The sequence below is a fragment of the Onychostruthus taczanowskii genome, unplaced genomic scaffold (assembly GCF_017590055.1).
Source record: "Onychostruthus taczanowskii isolate IOZ18803 unplaced genomic scaffold, ASM1759005v1 scaffold118, whole genome shotgun sequence".
NCBI lineage: Eukaryota > Metazoa > Chordata > Aves > Passeriformes > Passeridae > Onychostruthus > Onychostruthus taczanowskii.
Window position 1 is genome coordinate 976,056 of NW_024498329.1, and position 25,472 is coordinate 1,001,527.

At 39.1% G+C, this 25,472-nt stretch overlaps 2 protein-coding genes across 8 annotated transcripts in view; one reads left to right on the forward strand and one right to left on the reverse strand.

Moving 5' to 3' along the window:
* Window positions 1-1,106, reverse strand: part of TMEM266 (transmembrane protein 266) — an 83,206-nt gene extending 82,100 nt beyond the window's left edge. For 2 of the 4 annotated variants that reach the window (XM_041427726.1, XM_041427724.1), the window contains exon 1: window positions 1,035-1,106. The gene's annotated coding sequence lies outside the window, so the exon portion shown is untranslated. Of the gene's footprint in view, window positions 1-595; window positions 635-1,034 lie in introns of those variants that run through there. The other 2 variants (XM_041427727.1, XM_041427725.1) reach the window with 2 other exon arrangements.
* Window positions 1,107-1,111: 5 nt separating this feature from the next.
* NRG4 (neuregulin 4) lies at window positions 1,112-24,521 on the forward strand. Of its 4 annotated transcripts, XM_041427733.1 has the most exons (8): window positions 1,113-1,313; window positions 2,957-3,070; window positions 5,368-5,514; window positions 6,484-6,538; window positions 10,441-10,534; window positions 18,222-18,371; window positions 22,091-22,170; window positions 22,243-24,521. In XM_041427733.1, the coding sequence occupies exons 4-8, from the start codon at window positions 6,529-6,531 to the stop codon at window positions 22,266-22,268; spliced, it is 360 nt and encodes a 119-aa protein (XP_041283667.1). In that variant the 5' UTR covers window positions 1,113-1,313; window positions 2,957-3,070; window positions 5,368-5,514; window positions 6,484-6,528; the 3' UTR covers window positions 22,269-24,521. The 4 variants fall into 4 exon arrangements, with proteins under 4 accessions (XP_041283669.1, XP_041283667.1, XP_041283666.1 ...); XM_041427735.1 differs by lacking the exon at window positions 2,957-3,070 and having other exon boundaries at window positions 1,112-1,313; window positions 5,451-5,514; XM_041427732.1 differs by lacking the exon at window positions 2,957-3,070.
* The last annotated feature ends 951 nt before the right edge of the window (window positions 24,522-25,472 follow it).

Below are 25,472 nucleotides of genomic sequence, written 5' to 3' on the forward strand. Positions count from 1 at the left end.
TCACAGCTGTAAATACCCCTACTCCATCACTCATTTTATTCTCTTACACATACAGTCTTCTGCAGCTGTTACAACTGCTGTCAGGTGCATGCTCTAATACAGAGCTTGTAGATCGGTTTGCTCTTAAACTGTCATGTAAGAAACAAGAAATTTTGGAGACACACTTAGCATAACCTTTTCCTAACTTCAGTATACTAACAAGCTCTGAAACCATGCATGTTCACACACTACTATTTTTAAGAAAAGTTACTGGGATGTGCTGTCCCGTTGCAGCTCATCAGTCCCCACAATTTAGATTTCACCTCTACAAGTCTAACAAAAAAGGCCTATTAAATTTATTATATTTTATGGAAGGCAAACCGAAAATTCCCTAGTAAAGAGCACTCTAAATGGATTTCGACTCCAGAAAAGAAACTACTATTGCTTTTCTCGTAGGGGCAAGCAATGGTGCTACTCCAGGACAGGGGGTTTCCAAGGAGCAATGCAGCGCCTTACAGACACAGAGTATTCTTGCGTGAAGACACGGCTGAGGCACCGCCGTTGGGTGGGTTTGCACACACAGACAATAAAAGCAACTTTCACGCTTAGGCATTACCGGGGCTGTTCGCATTCCGGATTCGCACATCCGAACTTGTCCAGCCGGGCCCGTCCGGAGGCGCGCGGGCCGCGCCGAGGAGCGGTGCCGGGGAGCCGCGATGCGTGAGGCGCCCCGTGAGGCGCCGCTCGGCGCCCAGAGCCCCCGGCCCCCGCCGGAACGCCGCTCCCGCCGCGGCACCGCGGCCCCGCAATCCAGGCGGGCCGCCCCGCCCGACCCCGGGGACGGCGGGGCGCGCGGCGGCCCCGGGAGGCGGAGGGACCGGCATCCCCGAGCCGCGCACGGCCACGATGGGGCACAGCACGGACCCGCTGCCCGCGCTGGTGCACGGTACGGTCCCGCGGCTCGGGCACGGCCGAGACCCGCTGCCCGCGCCGGGGCACGGCACAGACCGGGGCTCCCCGCTCGCACCTCCGTCCCCGAGGCTCCCCGCACGTACCTGCTGCCCGCGGCACTCGCGCCGCCGGCGGCCGCGCGGGGAGGAACCCGGGGACCGCCCGCGCGCGATCCCGCGCGGGCCCGGCCCGGCCCGGCCCTGCGGCAGCGCCGCCCGCCCCGCTCCGGCCCGGCCCTGGAGGCCGGCGTTACATAACGGCGCCGGAGCCGGCAGCTGCGGGACTACGCCGGGCGGATTAGGGATTACGTTGGTTCAGCAGATTGTCCTGTGCACGTCTGAGAAAGATTACACCAGCGCAGTTAAGAATACCCGTTTGCTGTGGTAAGCCGTGGTTTAAGTAGAACAAATTAACTCAATACAAAATTAAATGCACAAAAAAAGGGGAAAAAACGAAGTAAAACACCCCAAGGTTAAGAACTTCTTTAGTGCTTTATTTTAAGGTGCTTTAAGTGGAGAAAATGAGAGACTGAAATTCAGGTTTTGACAATTATCCCTCCTGTGTTTTGGAACAGCTGCTGGTAGCAGCGAGCAGCTCTTAGTGCTGGATGAATCCTAAAAAACCAAAATCATTATTACAAAGACCAGTTACACTGGATTCCTGATACTGACATGTAAAGTAAATATCTAAACTCTTATGACACGAGTTCTGATTGCTGGATCTGAGATTATTGACATTTGAGAGCTGACATTATGAGGGACACTACATCTGCCACTGAGGTAGGAATAAAAATTAACCATGCAGCGACAAACTTTAAATTGCATTCATTTCAGATGATTTCTTACAAGACTTAGGGATGCAACTTGGAAGCAAAAGTGGCACGGAAGAAATCAGTAAGCACACAGGATGATAGAATAGTGGTGGGGGTTGTGTTCCAGGACTGATAGTGATTTTTTTGAATGCAAGGGTCTTGCAGGATTTAATAATTCCCCTCACATAAGAACACACAAGCTTGAAACTGGAATCTCTACCTCAAAATTAAAAATCTGTGGTATGACTACAGTAGTTACATTGGACAGAAGCCTCAGCTTTGGAGCTTTGCCAATGTCTGTATGAATATCTCATACAATAGAATTGGGCTTTCAGATGGAAATCTGCAGTTGTTTGCAAGTTGTTTAGGAAAGTTTTCCCTGAAATTCACTGTAATGTCTCAAATTCCAATTTCAACACCATGACGAGAGCTTTACCCCCTGTTTTAGTATAGAATTAATCCTAAGCATACTTTAGTGGATAAAAATGAGAATGTAAACCTAAATTTTTGCTGTAGAGATTTCTAAGATAAGAGGACTCAGCCATTTGTTGTCATTTCAGAAAACTGCAATGGAAGGAATTTTGAAGAACTGTTTCCAAAACAATTACCCTGTCAACCAAAGCACACTGAGATTTGTGATCTGTTTGTCATCTGCTTTAGTTTCCTGTCTTTTGTCAGAATTTCCTGATATTGTGGTTATCCCATCCTAAAAGAAACTTCCAGTGTATAAATTTGAGTAAAACATTGTTCTTGTATAGATTTGTTATAAGATCTCACCTGTAATTCTTCCTTGTAGAGATCCTCATTTGTTTTGATGCCTTAGGTTTTAGCTTTTATATTTTTCAGGTTCTATACTGCTTTAGTGTGTAGTTCTGATCTTGATACTAAGGGATGGTGAGCTCTCTTCACAGGTAGGGAGACAAAAGAATTCCTTTCCTAGCTTGAGACCAAGGACAACCAATCCAAATTTCAGGCCCAAGAGCATAAACAATGTGGAGTGAAGAGAGAAAAAACGAGAAGGATGGGCCTTCATAACTTAAAGCTGTACCTGGACAATTAACTCCAATATGCAAATGGAGCAGAACTTATAAATGCAGAGACCTCATGACCAATTGTCCATTTTGGTTCATCTTGGCAGTAGCCCTGGCTGGGCTCTTGTACTGCCCAAGCTGGAGCTGTTAAGGTCTTTTAATAAATCCCTTTCTCTCCATCCAGCCTCTGTTCCAGGCCAGCCTTCACAAGGCATCAGTTTCAGGCAGTTTGATGGATTTTTGCTGATGCCTGATGATTTTCTGTGCTCAGATCAGTTCTGAGCTTCAGACACTGAAGGTAAGAGAAGTTATACCTAGGTGAGAAAAAGCAGACTCCTTTTAACAAGACTTCAGGACAGTTCCTGGCTCTTGGAGAAAGTATGAGGTGTAGACTACTGACTGCTTGACAGGTATCAAGGACATCTCAGAAGGAAATTTATATTTAATCAGCATAATAAGCAATTTTTTTAAAAAATTTCCTCTTCATTGTTTTCATGACCAAATATTTGAGCTCAATATTGGGGCAGAATGAGATTTTACCTTTTTTGATTTTTAGAAAGAATATATAATGCAGTAAAATCCCATTCTCAAAGACAGCTGTAAGGTGCAACTTAATCTAAATGTACAAACAATGTATATTTGAAATAGCCACATGACTGAAACGATCTTCTTTAATTTGGGGAAGCGTTTATGTAGAGATTAATTTTAAGAATGTTTGAATAGCAAAGATCCATAAACCAAAGCCCAAATCATTATTCAGTGCTTGCTTTTTATCTGCCTGTGCTTACTAAGACTTACAGGTACTGTGGATGCTGAGGCCAGCTAACCAGTAAAAGTACAGAAAACCAAGAGGCAATACAGATTCTGATTTAAATTGATGGGGAGTAAAGCACACAGGTTCATTTAAAGACAAATCTAACTGGTTCCAAAATATCTCAGTATACACAGGTGACCTAACTTTCATGTATAAGCATTTCAAACAATGCATTACTATTCTTAATATCAGTTTAGATGACAAAGATGAGGGGAAAAGGGTAGAACATAAGATTTTTCAACAAGCTGGCACAGAGCAAAACAGGCTATGTTTTAAATTTCAGTTTAAAATATTCTTAACTGGATATACAAAGTAACATTTCACAAACTCCCAAGATACATGGAAGATAAAAATTTGAGCATTCATGCAACTGGATTTTTAGTTTCTGTGAGCATAGGCTGTATCTGCATGTAGAGGAAAACTCAGTTTGGAAAGTGCCAGAAGGGTGCACAGATGATCTTTGTGTTTCTAGTATGAACTCAATGCACACACAGGCGTGAGTTACAATCAAATTTAGCAACAATTTCTGCTGTAGTGATTCCTTTGCTTTAAATATATCATCTTATTATCTAATGAGATAGTCCAGTTTATTCTTTTTAGAACACTGATACATACTTGAACTTCTGTTCAGAATGCAACACCTCAGAGAAAAACATCTAAGTACATGATTACCTAATTATGTACTTTTCAGTCTTAAAAACAAAAAAGTTAAAGCTGTGAATGCTGTCAGCAACACCTCTTTAAAAAAACCATCTTTAGACCCATATTGTGATATTATCAGAACTTAAAAAATAAAGTTATGCTTTCACATTGGCGAGGAAGTATTTTCACTCCCTCCCTTTGTCACCCCCTATTTCCTTGAATACACAGGCAACAAAGTTTGAAAATAAATGATTAGTCGTCCCACAGCCTTCCTCAAACTGCCTTGCTCTCTACACTCATCTCATAAACAATTTGTCTTACATGGAACAATTAGTACAAGTCCCAGCAGCTGATGAGTTGCATAGCACATCCCTTTAACACACTGATGCAGTAAAAAACCATCAGCTTCCCCTAAGGGATTTTCTGCCAGATCATTGGATTTTGGCATCTTCTGAAAAAGTTGAACTTAGACCAGGAGCAGCACCAGAGGTACATTCTGACAGTAAGATGAAGGAGAGGATACGCCAGATCTCCTTTTGGCAGTAGCAAAACTCAAGCTGTTTTGTCAATTCAAGGATTCATATCCTAATTAAATCTAGTACAGGAGCTAGGCATGAAATTTAGGTTATACCTCGTGTTTATATTTAATGAGAATTATTGGATATTATACAATTTTGTGGAGCTTTCTGTGAAAAGGGAAACTAAATGAACAAAGACTATTTGCTCCAATGAAACACAAATTTAAATCAGATTTTTGATGCCAGTGTAAAATATATGTATGATACCATTCATATGTACTACATTTTGTGAGTATTTTGAATTCAGCAATAAACTTGTAGTTTTTTTGGTAACCCTAGAAAAATGTGCAAATGATCCTGTGAGCATGACGGGGTGTTGCCCTGTTCTGTCCTTGGCCCCCGTACACGTGTCTGTCTTTGGGGTAACTTCACCCGCGCTGCACTGTGTGTAAACTGGAAACCTTTTTAACAGCACATGTAGAATCCAGAGCTTGACTGCCAGAAAAACCAATCTCCAGGATGATTTATTTCTTTTGAAAAGATTTGGGTTCTGAAGCGACCCCTGTTCATTTGTTTCTTCGTGCCACGTGCTGCGTTAATTGTTCTCGCTTCTGTTGGCAGAGCAAAGCGTAGCTGCGAGCCAGCTCGAGAGGGTGGGGACTTTGCTGGTAACAGCCCAGTGTCACTTTGTCTTCTATGGACAGGACAGTGAAAAAGCTAGAGAAGCAACGTGAGGTCCCATGAAAACCAGAAGCATCTACTTATAAAGTAAGTACAAATGCATTACACCTTTTGAAAAGGGCCTCTACAGAAAGTCAGCTGTTAAAGCTGCAGGATAGGCAGCTATTTATCATAAAGCTGATAATTTATTTTATTTGCTCATTTAATGGTTAAAATAAAATAATCTTCTTCCAATATAGGACAGTTTGCTTAAGTATTTACTTTACATACACTTTGAAGAAAGAACGAGCAAACATGAGAAAATGATGTATTCTGTTAGACTTGTTCAGTAACCTATTTGGTACGGTAAACCTTGGCTATACCTAACAAGAAAACAGAATACAGCTAGGATAGATGGTTATAGAGTTGGCATGTCTGCAGAGTAAGTTTCTTTTAGTAATGTCAAGTGAACATTGGTTTCGCTCCAGGCAGAGAGTTTCTATTGTATATTTAAAAAATCATTGTACAAGTTCTGATAAATTCACAGCTTATATTACTAATTTCACCTGACATCCAGACATGAGGAACAATCAAGTAAAACACATATTGACTCTGAGAAATGACAAATTAGAAAGTTCTTGTTTGTGGAATGGAAGAATTCCACCACCAAGGTCTTACCTGACTAATTAGCAGTCTGAGGAATGGTTCAGTTGTGCACACCGCCTTTCAAGGTGCAAGTGTCAATCTAATTAGCTAGCCAGAATCAATCAGACTGCTTCAATGCATCTGGTATTACAATTCTGAATAAGCATGGCAGTGTTTTAAAAGTATTCATTGTTTAAACATGCTGAATTTGGGGTTACTCTGCCTTCAGGGATTCACTGAACTTGAGAGCAGACGCGAATGTTTGTTATTAACTGTGAATTAATGGAACTTACATATAACAGTACATTGCTGTCAGAGTGCAACAGATGTCTTAGCAGAACCACTGAAAGTTGCATTCCAATAGCTATTTCTTCAGGGGAAAAAGACACCAGGTTCAAAAATTATATGCTTAATTTACATGTTTATCTTTAGGTGCTGTTGCCTCTGACCAAGAACAAAAATTGTTGTTGGAATAATATGCGAACAGGTAACTTCCTCCAAGTCTTTACTTGGATACATACATCTATATCGTTAGAATTCACTGGAACTGCATTGACTTTGGTAGCTGACACTGGGGCTGTCACAACTGCTCTGCAGAAATGCCATCCCTCACTAGAGTTTATCAGCCAGTGGTACAAGTCCTGTAAGATGTTTGCTTTGATCAATCCTAATATTTCAATTAGTGATTGGTTGGCGTGCAGTGTAAAGCTGCTTACAAGTGAGCATTCATCAGCCCCCTTTTACCTTCTGCCAACATTTCCCACTCCTATCTCTCCCTTTTTTGTGTTAGCAGTGTAGTACTTTAGCCTCTGGACTAGGCAAGACAGCTGAGTTGACATGTGGATTGTCAAGGCTGGCTGGCTCTTCGGGGTTAAGATGGTATTGTGACTGCATTTGCATTTTTTTAAAGCTAGGACAGTCAGGTTACAAAAGTTTAAACACAAACAGACGAGACAGTTTAGGGACACAGCACTGTACCAGCTACTAGGAAGAAAATTAACTCTGTCCCAGCTGAAACCAGGACACCTGCATGTCCTCAAAAAGAATAATTAAGAAAAAGTGTATTTAGAGGCTGCTGTTACCTCAGTCAGTTTTAAGTATTCAGTCTAGCATTAGAAAGAAACACATTTTATTCCTCTTCACTTCTTCCACCAAAATCCAGCTTTTTTAAGACATAACTATTATGTCCTACTTCTCTTAAATCTCTCACATAGAAGGTGGTATCAAAATACATACTTATGTGTTATGTACAACATACATTGATAGAGTTCTATTAATTTTAAAGCTAAATCTTTTGTATTTTTTTAATTGCCCATCATCTCTTGACTTGTTAAACTTTTCTGTCTTCATTATGGAGTCTGACTGTAGTATACATTTGACTTTCAAAGCATATAATTTACATTTTTAAATTAATATAATGTATTGACTTACCTCATGAAAAATCATAACACATTCACCAATGCTAATGTAATTGGAATTTGGCTTGTATTGAATTCCTTCTGATTTTCCAGTATACTCTTTTACATCATTGATTTAAAGGGATAAACTGGTGTTTTCACACTTTCCTGTCTACAAATACAGAATTGTAACTTCGAAGTTTGCAGCAAGCTACTGCATTTCAGTATCATAGGTGTGGAGAACAATAATATCTGGTTTTGTATTGTAGCAAATTACAATTTATTAGTAACATTTTTTCCTGGTGTTAAAGCTTCCTGCATTTCTTTGATTGTCTTTCATAATTCTAACATCTATGTTATACTGTGTTACTCAGGTGGTTTTACTGATCAGTAGCAAAGTATTAAAACACAAAATAGAATTAATGAAAAGCACAACTGCATGGAGAAAAGGGCTACCTGATCGAGGTGGACATAGAGGTTTCTTCAAGTTTCTCATTACTGCTAAAATTAAGGTTACCATTTTCCCCTTAGTATTGGAAGAAAAGTCTATCTCTGGAAAGAAATAGCCTATAGAAAAACTCTCTGTAATTGCAATCAAAAAGGTTTCAAAGGCTTCCTAGGCACGTTTTGGTCTCTCTCTCCACCTCTCTCACTTTTCTCTAACAGACCTAAGAGAAAGTGCCCCAGGTATTTTGCCAGAAGAGAAATGTCTGGTTGGGCTGCAGAGCTGGTCCTCGATACAAAGATCACACCTTGGCAGTGTTCCTTCTCCCAAATGTTCCAAGGCAAGAATGGCTCGAGGCATTTAGCATTCTTCAGTACTCTGCCCCTGTGCCAGTGTGAGACAGCTCTGTTTCTGCATCAAGATGAAGAAGTAGAACCAGCGAGGCAGGACTTTAAGGAGGCTAACAAATTCTCATTAATTCTCATGAGAATTTCTTTGAAACCTTTCCATGAGCTGCTCAAAAGGATTTTTCTGCAGGGCCTACCTTCTATCATCTTACTTTTCCTTCTGCTAGAATTTCAACAGTTAACTCCCTCAGACACTTAGCAGAGTTGAGAGCAGGTCAAAGTTGAGAGTTTTGTTTTTCTCACTTGATTCTTAAAATTGTATAGATATTCTTTACACTGTTGATGTGTTCAGTGCCCTCTCTTCATTTCAGGAAGGATGTAGCATTCAACTGAACTACTCTCTCACAGGAGAGTCTATGTTTGAATAGACTAAAATCAACTAAGGTGTAGTTCTTGTTTAAAAACCTCTTTGTTTTCTCCCATTCCCATTTTATTCCTATTGCAATTGTACAATTACCCATACAAAATAATTTTAAAAGTCTTTTAATTGTGAACTTGCAGTAAATGAATTGCCAGCAGACAAGCACAGAAAGCTTCGAGTTAAAATAAATTTCCATTTAACTTCTAACAAGGTAGGACAGAACACACATTTCTGTGCAACAAGGTTAAACATGAACAATCTTTCCAGCCTTTCTTCTCCCCTCCTCCAGCTTCCTAATTTATCTGCACACAGGCAAGAAGGTCCAGTTACCATTTGGAAGCTGGCACTTCGGTAACAGGAGCATGAAACTGAATTCCTCTTGGGCCCTGGGGTATAACTATCTTCATCTTAAAATAATGTAAGGACTTTACTCACACTTCTGCATCAATATGCTGTCATAGAAAGGGAAGATTGTAGGAAAAGAAGGGAGAGTAGAATTGGTAGAGCTGGCCTAGAGGATGGCAGGATGCACAGTAGTTTTGTTGCCCAGAGGTAGAAGTAGCTGAGCATTAGAAAAGCCTGGCTTATTTTAGATAAGAAGTTGTAGAAGGTCTCTCTAGGGTAGAATGTCTTACAGCCACACTTCTTACTTTTTTTTTTTTTCTGCAGGAATAAAGGGGAACCATAACTCTTTTTCTTGAAAGACAAATAAGAAAACTAAAATCTTAATTCCTCTTAACTCTATGTTATGTATAGAACATGTCTTCTATACATAAATAGTGACACAGCAGAATTCTAGTTTTCAGAACTTCTGAGAGAAATAACAGCAAGAACACCCAAAGTGTGAGGCAACACATGACCATCACCCCTGTGATGTCAGAACACTGGTCTGTTTTTGTTTTGTTTGAGATACTGTGGTTTCGTAAGATGGAAGAAATATATAAAAATATTAGATGCATATATATGAAATGAGTTACTGATGCATTAAATGTGTCATAAATATATTCAGTCCAACTTCCAAATTTAGACTGCTTTCAGGAAGAGTGAAGTGGTGCAGTTAGCTGTGCTTTTTAAGCACAAAATGGACAAGTGCTGCTACAAGCACCAACGTTACTGTCCTGTTTTTGGGGTGTTATCAGAATGCCTAGTCACGTTTAACACATTAAGAATTCATCTAAGAAGCCTACTGAGTTAGGAAGAAGCCTTTTTGAGGTCTGTGGAAATGATGTTGTAGGCAGCAGTCCCGTACATAAGCGAGTGCTTGCAGGCCGTGGCGTGGTTTGGCAGTGACAGGCAGGGTGGGGAAGGCAGGGGTGTCCCAGTGTGCCCCATTTCAGCTTCAGTGCAGCCCAGAGCAGTCTCAGAATGCCCTGGCCCTTACCTGGGACTCAGTGCATCTGACTATTGCAGGAGCTAGTTAAGCTGAAGGTGGTTTGTGCCACTGGAACAGGACAAAGCAGACTTCATGTAGGTCATCACTATGGTCAGTGGTCATGAAAGGCAAAGGAAGGAATGCAGAATTTCTCACTGCAAGAGCAACTTTGATTTATTCATCCAGTTTATCTGTTTCTTGTCTGATATGGTGATAAATTTGTGATCTTTTCTGCATATTGTTACATGAAACTGTTCTGCAAAACAGTGCTCTGTGCTGCTGGCCTGGAAGGCAAGACCTATAGCTTTTTTGCTCATAGGCTGGTTTCATTTGTGTGGTAGTTTATTTTTGTGTTTTTTGGTTTGAAGTCTGTTTTTCTCAGTGTTTCTTTTGGTCTTGTTTTTAAGATCATGAAGAACTCTGTGGCACCAGTTATGGATCTTTTTGTCTAAATGGAGGGATTTGTTATATGATTCCTGCTGTATCCAGTCCATTCTGCAGGTCAGTGAAACTGAAGTTTGTGTGTCTAAGTATTGGACAGTAGCTGTCTAAAGACTATTTCTCCATTTTCCTTCTTTAAGGAATAACTTCTAAAGCATTATCTAAAAGAAAATACCAATTACCTATTAGTTACCTAGTTTACAGAGACATGGCACTATGAGAAAAATAAATGTGTATACTTGCTTGGCAGATGGAACAGATATGAGAAAAATAAATGTGTATACTTGGTGTATACTTGCTTGGCAGATGGAACAGTATTCAGTTATGTATACATTCAGGATTATATCTATATTTAGAGCCATATTTCCTTGTTACAATACAGAAAGAACAAAATACCCTTTGCCTCATGGAATATAGACTGTGGGAAAGGCATTCAGAAAGGCAAAGTGCAGTTTTGCTTACAAAGCAATTATGTTGCAAAAACTTTTGTAATATAAAATGGCCTGACCTGAACAAAATGCAGAGACACAAAAAATAATATAATCTTTTAAGAGGGAAACAAGAATGTAATTCAAGACTTACTGTCTTCTTCAAATCATGCTGAAATACTCAAAGAGCAGCTTCACAGTGACAGCCAAAGACTACTTGGTAAAGAAACATCAGGGCAGCAAACACTTCTTACACCACTCCACAACAGAACCATTCTTCCTTCTGAAGCCCATGTAGCAAACTGCAAAAGAAGCACTTCCTGGGTTTGCATGTGGATGCATTTCCTGCATAAATACTGCCCTATCTTTTTATTCTCTGGTTTAACAAGACATAAGATGCTAAATAAAACTGTCACTTTTCACAGTCCTGCGTTTACTAATTCTGAGTTATCATTCATGAGAGTAAATTATGGTTGATTTAATGGGTTTGCTTCACAAAAAAATAGGCATTCAGACAAATATTAGATACACTTAAGCATATTATCTTTTTTCTTCTGTGACAACTTCTGTTCCCTCCTCTGTCTTGAGCTATAACTAATGATAACTGGATAAAACAGTTGAGGAAGGAAACAACATCTTTTCTCAGATGCCTAATTAAAATACTACTATCTTTTATTTGGGTTACTATCTTTTATTTGGGAAGTTCAATCTAAATACTTAAACTCAGGCACGTAAACTCATTTAGTAAGACAGGGAGAAAAGAGGCAATTTTGTGGTAAATGCTCATTGAAAAATATACACAGCAGATCACTGTCATTGTTCAGTGTCACAGTGAATCAGATCCAGAAGTGAGATTAAAGCTCTGAAGTGCTGTATGGTGATTTATTCTATGTGCCAAACCTTGCAAGCTTATGCAATATAAAATGAATACTACACAAAGAAAGTAAAACATTTTGAAATACATGGTTTTTTTTTTTTTTAATAGAAGGAATCCTGTATTATTGTACATAAATGAAAAATGAATGGTTAAACTAAAGAACAGCAGTTATACAATTTCAAAGCACCCTCTCAACTACTGCTGGACTGTGTAACAAGAAATATGTATTCAGTGCAATAACTGTAAAGATGAAGTAACAAATACTCAGAAAAATTCATTCTTCAGGAGCACAAACTAGTTAGCATAGATAATTTCCACCTTAACATCTCCAAATGAAGTAATTTTCAATTCAGATGCTATAGGATTTTATAATCTGCTGAAGCAGAAAAGTAACATCTTAAGAGCATTTTTGTTATACTCAGGCAATCTTGTTGCATTTAAATTATCAACTATTTTTTTCTGTATCTAATGGTTGATTATGAAGTTAGATGGGCTTAAATAGCAGCATTCTATTTAAGCACATCCTCATTCTAAGCATGTTCCTTAATCAGTCAGAGAAGGCTAATTATAGATGAGAAAGGTTTTGTTTACACACAGATATCTTAGTAATCAGCAGTGATGTGAATAGAAACAACAGAAAAAATGCATCACTATTCAGCAGAATTCAGAAAATATTTGGTGCTTTGGAACTTCATGAGTGGCATCATCACACAGTTGTGCAGTTTCTTTGATGAAGGTTTCTGCCAAATCCCACCCAAAGCTCCTCCATGCTCTCAAATGATCATGTCCTACTGAAAGAAAACTCAAAGCATTTTTAGAGTCAAGGGCTGAATGATTGTTAATTATAAGGAGGAGATGGAGAAAGAGCAGACTAACAAACTGTAAAAATCCCTTAAAACACACTTGCCTTGACATGGTACTTGGTCACACAAAAGTGTTGTGCTCAGCAGAGTTAGTCCAGATTACCCTCTACAGCATCACTGGAAGTAATTTCACCATGTGACTGAGAAAGATGCATCATTCTTTAGAAATATGTGTTTTGTAGTATGCTAAAAATTAGGAGCTACTGTTTAACTTTGGAATTTCAGGGTTTTTTTATTAATCAGAAATAGCTATATACAAGGCAGAAGTTTAGTATCTGCTGAACATTAATTGACCCCCCTCCTTGTGCAACAGTAGCAGATTTTAAACACAGCTGATGTGTTAAAACATGAGGATGCCCAGCTGCCATCTTGCCTGACTGCTCTCCCAACCAGGAGTTTGTGTTCTCAGCAGTAAAAGGCACACCTGCCACCATAAACCAGATGAGCTGCAAACCCAGGAACACCCAAATGAACTCAATAAACGGGCAGCAGGGCAGAGGAGGATGGAAAAGCAGCTGCCTCAGGTGCATCATAAAACACAAGGTGGAAAGCTGTTTGCCTCAGCACCTGAAGCACAGCTGTCCCACAAACACTAATTAATGCACTGCAGAACTAAGTGAAGATTTTGGTTTCTGACGGGAAGCTCTGGTACTCTCATTTTTTTCTCACACTTGGCAGATTTCTGAATTCTTTCTGTATGTCAAGTAAAATACAGATGGTATGAGACAGCACACACAGAGCTCAGCTTCAGAGGGCAGTACACACAGAAATTAACAGTGAATGCTCTCATTTTGGGACAGGGACCCTACTCTGCCAAGGGCTAAGTACTGCAGGAGACACAGGCAAATCTCTTCCCTGAAATACCTGTGTATCTTCAAGGATATCTCTTCCTTTTTCCCTTCCTTTGCTTCCATCCTAATGGAATCTCTCCTCCACCTTTCCTATGGTAATCCAGTGAATCCCATGCAAATTCCTTCTCGAACTTTCTGTGTCCTCCCTCCTTGCCTGGCTCTCTGCCATGGGCCCTTCATTCCCCGTTTCAGACATCCCCACAAGTCATACACTTGCTGTGCTTTCAGCCTTCACAATATGCACCCTACAAGTTGCCAGGGAAGGCTTCCCAGTCATCTGGGCTTTTCTTCCTTCTCTGCCTCCAGAAATGCACTTTAATGTACCTCAGGCTCTTTTGAAAACAAACTGTCCCATTAGTATTTTTCAGTTCTGCTTTTGGCTTTTTTGAAAGGTATTAACCAAAGTTAGAATACACACCAAAAGTACAGCTAAAAAGAGTCAGTAATTAGGATTTCTTTTTAATGGGACATAAAATATAAAGTGCAACACTCTCTTATGTGTTTGAAAACTATTAGCAATCCAAATTAATATCACTGCCAGACAGGGAAACCTTCCCATATAAACACATAGCTAAGGGAGGGGAGAATAAGTCATTCTTTTAGAGAAAAATAACCCATTCTTTCAACTTCTCTCCAGTAGGAGCATTTTATTTTATTTTATTTTCTGTGTATAGAGAGTAACAGTGTTGAAACTTCTCTAAATGCAAAACTTTTTAAAAGGTTGCTTGGTTAAATAATTATCTTTGCCATTGTTTATTCACTTTGGCTCTAACTTCTTTTTCATACTTACTAGATGTTCTTAGACTGTATGTATTAGGACAACTTTTAGGACAGACTGAAGATTATGTTGATTTTGAAGTTTATCAGCCATGTAATCTGAGCTGCATTGACAAGCAGATAATTTCTCGTCTTTTTCTGCTCAGAGCTTTGTATTTACATGGAAATAGTTTTTATACCAAGAAGTATTCAAAATTTTCCTGACTGAAGGAAGTCTAAATGAAAAGTAAACACCCTGATAGTATAATGCAAAGCAGTGACAATCTGTGTGCATATTTGACTCAAATTCTACTTCCTACTTTTACAGTCTGTCAGATACTTCCTTATGATGCCTGCCTTAGAGTCTGGCAAAGAAAGAAACTTCACCTTCTTACTAAATCCCAGTGCCACAGGATCATTTGCTCTGTCCAACAAACAGCATCTGAAATGAGCAGTAATGCCTGTGTTGCTGCAAGGCTGTTATGTTTTATTTACTGATCAGATTGTAAAGGATCAGTGTAATTGCAGACCTGCTGGTCATCTCCTGACATCTTATCCAATGCAGTGTATTTTCTTCCACCTTGCATTGATGCTGATGTGACTAATACCATGTGTGGCAAGATTTCTTCCATATGCTGGTGTTTTGTCTGGAGCTCCTCTAGGACATTTGTATACAACAGTTCAGGCTGGCTCATCTCATCTGACAGGAGGGGTGTGTGTGTGCACGTGTGTGCAGCCATCCCGGAGAGCGGAAATCTGGATGCCAGCTGAAAGTGGGAAGTTTTAGTCACAGATTTCCCTCAAACACTGAAGTCTGCTGTCTTTCAACTCTGAATTAGAATTTCAATTTTCTTAGAGGGGGAAAGACCTTTTTTCCATGTTAAAAATCAGCTCTGGAATGCTGCACAGCAGGGCCGTTCGAAGGCAGCACTCGCATGTGCAGCAACAGCAACGCCTGGCCAGGGAACACAAAGCCAGGGAGTGCAGCTCCTCCTCACTGCAGCCTGCAGCAGCTCCTCTGCGTTTGCCACAGCTCGCTCAAGTGCAGGTGCACCCGTGCCTGCCACGTCAACAGCTGCTCTTAACTTGGGTGCTACTTTTAGGCATCCCTTACAAGCAAGATAAAGGGAGTTGCCACTGGCTCTTAAGGCTGTGTACAGCAACACTGAGTGCCTCTGGGCGATGCTGAACAGACACCATCCTCTGGGTTATGTTCACAGCCCACGGGCTTCTTAGAGACTGCCTTTCTGTCTTGCTTGTCACTGCACGTGTAACTCCACCGAAATTACTGAGCTTTGCTAGTGCAACAGGATAAGCAGGTCTTCTGAGAGAATTCCACTGCTAATTACTGAAGTCTGCTTAGCTTCTTTCGCACCTATTTTAGCAAAGGACTTGCAGAAATAATTTTTCCTGGTTGTCTTAAAGCATCAGTTGCTTCTATCTTTAACATAGGCCTTTACCTATTTGTACATCAGGAAAGGTGACTTCATAAAAGCTTGTTCAAACCAATATTTGAACATCTGAATTTCCAGAAATGCCGTAACTGTAGTACAGCTTGGTCACATTAGCTATAATTTTATTATTTAAATGTAACTCAAAGATACCTCGTCTTAATTTTCCTGTTTGTGTGAAAACCTACATAATTTTTAGGTTATATGACAGCATTTTCTAGATAGCATGGAATCACTTTCAGCAAGTGTGTCAACTGGCCAGCCTAGAGAAAGTGGATTGGTAGTTTTGTAATCCCTAATGCATTGCTCACAGCTAAACAGATACTATCAAACTAGCTGGCCATATTTCTACAATTTGTTTTTGTTACAACCGTGCAGAATTAATAGGTTCAGCATCCAGGATGTCTTAAGTTTGGCATGTGCTTCTTTAGTAGAGGTTTTTTTCTTTTTGCTATAACCTTGGATTCATATCACTATAGTTTTCCCCTTACTATCTTAGGCCTTCAAGCTCTTTTCTCTCTTAAAGACTTGTGGCTACCTTAAGCAGCTGGTTCTGTTTTCTGTTTTGTAGGAAGTGCTACGATCTCAGTGACCCTTTTGCTGTGCTGTGAACAGATTCCCAGTTCTTTTCCTACAGCCTTTGCAGAACATGAATACAGCTTCCATGCACTGTTCACACCAACCCACTCTCCTGTACCACAACAGTTCAGTAACCCTCACCCCTCACCTGATCCTCTGTGCAGCTCTCTGCAGCCATGACTGTCTTGTCTTCCTCCTGCTATATTCTGCTCTTTAGGCTACTGACTTACTCCCTTTACACTCATTCTTTAGAACTTTTCCATGAGCCTTAATTTGATGCCAAAACCTATTTTTTTTTCTTCCTGTATCATTTTAGCCTTGCATTATTCTCCAGTTTTCATTGCTATTCAAGAATACTCCTATGAATTTCTTATTCCATTTTCTTTCCCTGTTACTCTATTCAGCTCTCCAGAGCATTTCTCTCTCACTTGCTAGAGAACAATGCCCCACTCAAACTATACTTCTATTCTTAAAGTATTCTACAGTATTTCAGAAATAGGCCACTGAAAAGCCACTACACTTAGAATAAATATCTGGAACATTATCTCAAGCAATCAGAGCAGTCTGCCTACCCTTGCTTCTCCCAGCAGTGAAACATCATGACTTTGAAAAGCCTCAGATTGTCCTTAGTAAATGCTGTCTGTTTGATCACTTGCACAGCTTTAATATATGATGATAATTAGATGTCTTTTTTTAGTGTCTAAATCTTCTATTATATTTCCAAAGACAAAGAATTAAAATAAAAGGGTAGTAACTGTTTGTGCAGTGGTTTAGGCAGCAGTGCTGAAGTACTGGTCAATAACATACAGAAAGTGTAGTGGGAGTCACATCAGGCATCCTGTCAGAAAACTCACAGGGGTCCTTTGGTCTTAGTTAGATATGCTAAACAATCTTCTTTTTTGGCAGTTCCTCCCCTCTCCACCTTCTTACCCCTCATCTGAAATTATACCTTGCAGCTGCCAATGGCAATTGAGAACTTCAAGTATGTTGCAGAGTTTAGCCCATTTTTCTCAGCTGGAGCCTGAAATCGCTTATGTCACAGATTATTATGACTTCAGTGCCAGAAATAGCAAGAAGGAGCAAGATCTTTAGTAATACAAATAGAGAGAAGCAAATTTACATATATAAAAAATACACACAGAATCTAGATATTGAAAGAAGTGCTTCCCATTTTCTGTAATGAAATCAATTCCTTAAGAAAACTTAGCAGAATAAGTGCAAAATATATAACAAATGAAGATTAGTTTAGCTTCAACCTACCTATTTTTGGCTGATCATTAATTACTAAGCCATTAATTTTATTTTTAATAAAATATCATACCATTTTAGCATGGTAAAATACCATATTGGTTTTAATCCTTTCTTCAGAAGAAGTTTTCAGAAGCTCAACACATAAGATAAACACAGTAGAGAAGAATTCTACATAGGTCTCTCCACAAGGGGGTTATTCACCAAGCATGTAGCATGTTCTGGCATGAATTATTACAGTGCATAAACCACTTTTGCAGTTTAAGCTGTACTGTGTCTCAATGAATTCTCATTTACTTGATCTCTTTTGCTGACACTACCATCTTCAACAAAGGAGGCCAGAAAGTTTCCTGAAACAGGGAAAAAAAGCATGACTACTGTGTGAGAACCAGTGGGATGACACAGTTAACACTGAAGAAGTAGGCTTGATTAATTAAATCTGTCAGTGATGAGTATATTAAACTTAATATATAAAAGCAGCATGGATCAGAATGTAAACTTGATGCCCAACATGCCTAATTCCCTTTGTTCCAGAAATACAAGGTGAGAGGAAGTTCTGTAAGAAAACTTGCTGTGAAGCAAATGTAACCTTTGAATTGAGTCATAACAAGTTCCCTACCCAGAAGAAGCCTTTTGTGCTTTCCATCGTAGATGACAAGCTGCCATCTAATCCAAATCCAACTTGGTTTCCCAGGTGTATTGAGAATTACACAGGAGCTCGTTGTGAGGAAGTTTTGCTGCCCAGCATCAAATCCCAAACAAAAGGTGACCTGTTTGCAGCTTTCTTGGCTTCCCTTCTTCTTCTAGGAGTTCTTGTAATTGGAGCATTCTACTTCCTTTGCAGGTAAAAGTGATTCATAAGGCTGAAGCTATTCAATCAAGTAGAAATTTCTTCTGGTAATCATGTACTAATTATTTGAATGTAAAAGTATGTAATGAATTATCCATGAGGTTGTATGGTTATTCAGCATAATGAATGGGGATGTCTCAACTTGTTGCTTGTAATATTGACTTCCTGGCTTGAAGTTTTCTGTGTCATTTCTAAGCTCTTACTTACAGCTGCTTTGTAAAAAATACCCATAGTACACCCCTATCTGAGATTTTACAGTCCATCCAGAGTTAGTGCTAACATTTTAAAACATTAGTCTACCTGATGTTGTCCAAAGTCTGAGAAGTAGAGGTAAATTAACAAAGTGCTTAGGGATCAGAAGCTGTTCCAGCTGAACTGGTAACTGAAGCAGCTGGTGACATTAGCTCCTAATTCTTCTACCAATCCCAGTCTAAAATGGAAAACTAAGGAAAGAATGAAATTGAAGAATTCTTCCAGATAGATGTTTACTAGCATTTAGGACAACTCAGAGAGCTCACTATTTTGTCCAGGATGATCTGGGTTTGAGTAGAAGGCAAATGTCAGTGCCAGACAGCAAGTCCTGCAGGGTTGGTTTTAGTAGCATTTTAGACATATTAGGACTTGGAATAAAAACACATAAAGATTTACTGGGATTGAGGCAACTGTTTGATGCTGTACATATATCACTACATTTATATCAAACCAAACAAACTTGTCATCTTCACTTGCAATGCTCTCTTTATTTTGCACCTGTGCAATGCACCTGTGTCCCTTCTTTATTTTTAGAGTACAGCACTTTTTGTAAGAACTCATTTTGCCATAAACCAATAATATGTGTTGATGCATCTATGTCTCTATAAAGCAACTTATAGCCCCTGTAATTCTTTACCAACACAGACTTGCAGAATCTTCTCTTTCCTCCTGTACTGCATTTCTCCTTGGTTATGATAACTAAAGGTTGTTGCAATTCTGTTCTTTGTGCTCCCTTGGTCACATTGCCAAATCAACTTTTCTGATCTGTGCCTTTCAATGAGCGACCTTTGGAATAGCTGGTCTAGTTTTACCTCAGCTGCTGTCATGGAAACCCACTGAATGCCAGCTTCTCCCACAGCTGAATGTATTTAGAAGAGATGGAGAGCATTTGATAAAACAGTTGATATAAAAAAAATCTCTTGTTGTAAAGGATACCACCCCATATTAGCAATTTTAATTAAATTAATTTTGCTTAGGCATGGAATGCCACAGTGGTTGCTAAAAAACATTTGCAAATTACTATAAACTTATTAGAATGAAATACAACTTAAACTAACTTAAGAAAAATTCACTGAAGTCTCACAGAGATACAGACAGTATTTCTTTAGAAGTAAAACTGTCTCTGAGAAAAGGGAAAAAAAAGTCTTCAAAGAGTAATGTGTTAAAAGATCCCTTTTCTTTCACATACAGTGAAATTAGGGGAAAGCTGGAGACAATCTATTGAGTTTCGTGGTCTAAGTACAGAAGCTTAGAGTGACAGCAATGACAGGTCTGTGAAAAATATTTTATTAGACAGTTAGAACATCAACTTCTCTTTACTCATTCTTTACCTAACTGGCAGAACAAGTAGTAGTGCCTCATTATTAGCAAAATAAAAAGGGCAACAACTCAGTTACAACATAGTTGTCCTTGAACCCTATCTTACACACCAGACTAATTTGGGAAATCTCATAAAACCTTTATGAACTTCTTTAGTACAGATGAAAGAACCTAACTGGCTAAAATTGTCTTACCTTTACACTTCAGAGGCTGATGTAGGATGGTCATCTGCAAGAGAACTCATCTATAAATGAAACACTTTACATCTCTAAGTCCTTATCTCTTGGCTGAAGTGACCAACACATGAAGAGTCTCAAGTGGATACTTTAATCCACTCTCATATTTTCATCTGAGTGAATGAGCATGATTGCTAAGAGCTGTCATTAATCCCAACTTTTTTCTCAAACTTCATCTATCACCTGTGTCTATGTCTTAGAAGAGGATGGGGCTTGTAAGGGTTAGCTGAGAGTTTGCACCATCTTTGACTTGGCCTCCTGACAGGATATGTTAAGTTTAAAATGTTAAGAGACATGCTGTGCTAAAGTTTCCACTACTCCACTTTGTTAACAAAGACGTTTGATCCACAACCAGAGAGCAGAAAGCCTTTTTCCTGATACTGTGTTAGTGAGCATTTCCATGGCTTGCTCAGCAGAGGGTTCTGGTGGGGTTTTACTATAAACAGTAATGGAATCTGGAGAGGTGCAAAAGAGGAGAAACTAATTGAAGTTCAGGACCAGGAAACCGAATTCCTAAAATTATACATCAAATCATTTGGAATATAGAACTCAGTGCTTTATTTTCTTGGCCATATCATTGTGCCTCCCTCCTTTCCAGTTTTCTTTCTCTCAGGCTATTTGGGGCAGATTTGAGGACCAAGCATGTGCAAGTGCATTTCCTGCTCCCTACAAACAAATCCATTCTACATACAAGGGTGGAGGTTTCATTGCTCTGCTTATAAAACCAAATCACAACTTACAGTGAAAGTAATCCATAAAAGTGTAGGGCTGCACATGAAAGCTCTGGGTGAACAGTGGGAAATAATTCTCCTTTTACATTTAACTGAGTCATCACATTTTTATCAGCTGATGATTTATTTTTTCCAGTCTGCAGAGCACATGGAGGCAGGGCAAACACAGATCTAGCCACTCTCCATCTTGAAACAACCCCCCACCCTCTGATAAAGCCTGTCCTTCTGACATGGGCAAAACAGAGAAGTGTACAAAAATCCGTGCTCTTACACTGCCACTGAGGAACAAATGGCATATTCTGCTTCCAGCAATTCCCCTATCAGACCAGGTCCATCTGGTCTTCTTCCTCCAGAAACATATTTTGCCAGGGTTACTCGAAGAAGAATAAGAAAGGTGATGAGAAGAGATGCCACATGAGCCAGCTTTTCTTTAAAAGCAATAGATAAGCCTAAATGCCACACATATAGCTCAGAGAAACAGAGCAAACTCTAGGGAAAACCAAAATAAATCTGCAATAATTTCTATATTTCACTGTAAGTGCATGCTGAAATGCCAAATGACCTCTAAAGTAAGTGTAATATTGATGAACAAGACCTCAGCCAGCCAAAACAACAGGGTCTAGGAATAAAGCCATTTAAGCTGTCCAAGACAACAGACTTTGTGGAGGAGTTACATCACCACAGGACACAAACTGGACAGAACAGAGAATAGCTCATGACTCTTCTCAAGAGAGCAGATGTCTGATTACTATTAAAAGAAAAGGAACTAGACAGCAAATGATCAGCTCCATTTACAAGACTTGCTTCTCTTCAACAAAGTGTGGAAAATTTCACATCATTTCCAAACACTAAGAGAATTGATCAATAATTCTGTGCTATTTACTCATTTTTTAAATAAAGACCTAAGAAATCAGACAAACAGGAACATTACCTTCAGGAGAGAAGCCAGGTAGTTCCAAATGCTGTGCTGCCCTCTGATCTCTGTTCTTCTCCCTCAAACACATGCTTCTCAAAAGCAATGAGGATTAATTAGAAAGTAATTGGAGAAGATCTATGTCATTTTTTCCAATGGAAAAATCATTCCATTAATTTGTCTCTTCCCTGGTAACATTTTTCACTCTGTGTGCATTTTTCTCTCTCTCTCTGTTGTCTCCTTTTTGGTTTTTATGGTCAGGAAAGTTGCCATCCCAAGGACAAGTTCTTCAGAGTGTGGTGCCAACCTAGTTGAAGCTACAAGCAGCAATGGCTGCAACAGTGAGTACAGTTTAAAATTAAATGACTGGACTCCACAAGAGAAGTGGAGGAGGAAGTTTTTGTTATTTGAAGTCACATGTTTTATTTTTCAGAAATAACTACAGCCTAAAGCATTAGAGTGGAAGAATGGTGGAGAAACAACATGCAGAGCAACCCTAAGAATCTAAATTGTAGAGGGTGACATGGTAAGCAAGATGAGACAAGAAAGTTGATTGAAACAGGAGGCTGACATGTTGGGGAAGACTACATCTAAGACTTCAACAGTTGCACTTAATGGAGTTTTTATGTATTTTTAAAACTGTCAATTATACAGAAATCACTATAATTTATGTTTGAATTCTGTGAGATTTTTTACGGTTTTCAATAATGCACAGCTAGATGCATGAGATAATTTTGGGTTTTACTACATGGAAAATAAATAAAATATGTTATTTTTTTCACTGCACAGAGAATATGAGATATCACAGGATTTTAGTGTGAGGTGATACTATGAATTTTTGATAGGGGTTTTCATTTTTCATGAGGAGCTGAAGCCTGTCTTGATTCAATAGTTTCAAAATTGATATTTGTGATACATGTCCAGAATTTGGCTTGTTTCAGATGCCCTTACCAGATGTAGGGGAAAACCCCCTACCTTTCTCCCAGCTAATACTTACTTTTGGTTGTTTTTTTTTTTTTTTAATTGGAACAAACATCAGCATGAGATACCATTGGTAGTTTATTGCCCAGGTTCCTGACACACTATTTTAATTAAAATTAAAGGGAAATATTAAGAAAATAGATTGATAACGGTTTAAAAAGTTTTTTAGGCAGAGTTTGGTGTACATTCCTAATAGTAAGCAAGACATCTCCCTTGATGGTTTTTAATTTTGTCTGGCTTTCTTCTGAAAATCTCACTACTGAGGGAAACTCAAACCTTACCTTGAATGTTCCAGTTGATATTTCAGATAGCAGAAATCAGGAATTTTGTTCGTCAGGTCAATTTCTGACACTGAATATTATCAAGACAGGTATCTTGGCTGAAAAAAATGCTGCCCTCTCCAAAGATTTATTTCTTTTATTCACATAAGCATCTGTTGATCACACTAATATATTATACACCACACTTTGGTCCCTTCCAGGATTCTCTTACTCAGACAAAAAGAGGCCGTCTGCCATGGTCCATGTCTTTTTTTTTTTGCCTTCACAACACAAAGAGAATGTCTGGTTAGTCAGAGGCATAGAAAATGTGAACTGAACAGGTTTTTTTCAACTTATTTCTAGCACTGGAGGCAGAAACCAGCAAAAAATCAGATATGTCTCCATAACGGCACATTACCAAGCAGGTGATTATATGGGATTTATAAGGTTGCATTGAAGGGAAGATTAGCTGAGAAAATTCATTAGTTGAAAGGAGAGAAAATTCAGAACAGAGATTTCTTTTGTCCAAAAGAAACAGTCTGAAGATGTATAAAAACATAGGTGCAGAGAAAACGTTGAATAAGCTCCTATTTCTAGGATGTCTACTACATGCTCTGGTGTCAGAAAAAGCAGTGTGTGCTTTGTATCAATGTAGACAAAAGCACAGTGGGAGGGGGCAGAAAAGGCACGTGGGTACAGTGCATAAGGTGAGAAGTCAAAGAGAAATCACATTACAATGGTTACTAGAACACAAACCAGAATGTTTCATTAGCTCCTGAAAACTCCTGGCAGAGAGGTCAGAGTCCAGGTTAGAGCTCAGCATGTGAAAGGAGAATCTGAGGACACCAAATCAGGTAGAGGACCTGATCCAGAGACTAAGTTATATAAAGCACTAGAAGATCACTTTCTCCCCAGATTAGCCAATCATACATGTTATTTTCTGGACTTCAAATCTTTAGCAGATAAGCTGAAGGAAGCTGATAATATTGTTTTAAAGGCTAGGAAAGATAGAAGTTATTTTTGGTCACAAAGGGACAGGCCACTCTTGTACAGAGTTCAAGAGAGGTGTAGCAGTACTGACAGCTACACAGAATCAGCATTAGCTGAAGTTTCTTACTTTGCCCAGCCTCAGTGAAAATGAGTCAGAGATGACACCTGGTAGATCAGTTTGCTGTGTTATTGATCATGAGACAATCAGGCTCACAGCTTGGTGTACTGTCTCCACTGGAGAAGGAAAAGGCTTGTGGTCATTTAAGTGGCAATTCAGGAAGGAGATACTAAGAGAAGGTATAAGAAATAAATGGACTGAAGTTATTCTGTATAAGCTCTTAGAATCCTCTCACCTTTCTAGACAGACATGGAATAATCATTGATACTGAGCTTATTTGCATTATTTGGGAAACAATCTGTATAAAAAGTGGGGCTGAATAAACGGACTCCCTGTTTAAGTGCGAACAAGCTGATTTCTGCATCACTGTTACCTGTGAAGGAAGTGCTGTTAGCCATTCAGACCGCCTCAAACCCATTGCATCTGGGAACATTTCAGCTTCTAAAATGATTTCAGTTCACAAACTTCGTGACTGTGACGTTCAAATCAAAATGACATCAGGCTACAAATTCATTTTAAGGTGGTCAAATGTCACAGAAAGTACAGTGTAGCCAACATTATATATAATTTAATAAAATAGTGCGACGCTCGTTAGCAATGATTGCTTACAAAATTAATGAAGTAGTCCTGTGAGCAATTAAAGAAACTCCAGATCCAATGGATCAGATCTTATGGTTGGAGTCACTGGAGTCTTAAAAATCATTACATGTTTATGAAAGGGTGAGTAATAAGGGCTCTCTCTGGTCTCTCTGACTCCCTTTTTCATGAAACAGAAGATCTCATATCTTTGAAATTACCTCTCCACCAGCTGAAAGGTTATGTAGGGAAGAAACTGGAAAACACCAATTTCCCGAGAAACTCCATTACTGTGATTAGACAACAATCTATTAGAGTGTTATGACAAAAATTCTTTTATGCCTGGGGATCATGTTATCCTGCCAGAAGCTTGTAGTAAAAGTCTCTTCATAATGTACTGCAAAAACCTTTTGATCATTTGCAGAACTGACAGCCATTAGCAGGAAATCTCTTTATAGACCTATAAATAAGAGGTTGCTTATATGTTACTCAATCTAGAATTGTTTTTCATTAGCAGCCCAAACAAACACTGGAGCAAAGTACAGTTAAATTAACAGTTAAAGAGAGTCAAATGGCTTTTCAAAGAAAATAAGGATTTCTCTGCTGCATAGTCTTTTGAGCAGAAAAACCAACAGAAGTCCATTTGTAGCACTCCCCATTTTAAAGATAAGTTCAATGTTGTGCAACTCCTTCAAAATTTACTGCACTAAAAGAAAAC

Coding starts and splice junctions, on each gene's coding strand:
- NRG4 (XM_041427735.1), top strand. Junction 18,372..22,090: donor GCATTCTACTTCCTTTGCAG/GTAAAAGTGATT, acceptor TTTTATGGTCAG/GAAAGTTGCCATCCCAAGGA. Junction 22,171..22,242: donor AAGCAGCAATGGCTGCAACA/GTGAGTACAGTT, acceptor TGTTATTTGAAG/TCACATGTTTTATTTTTCAG.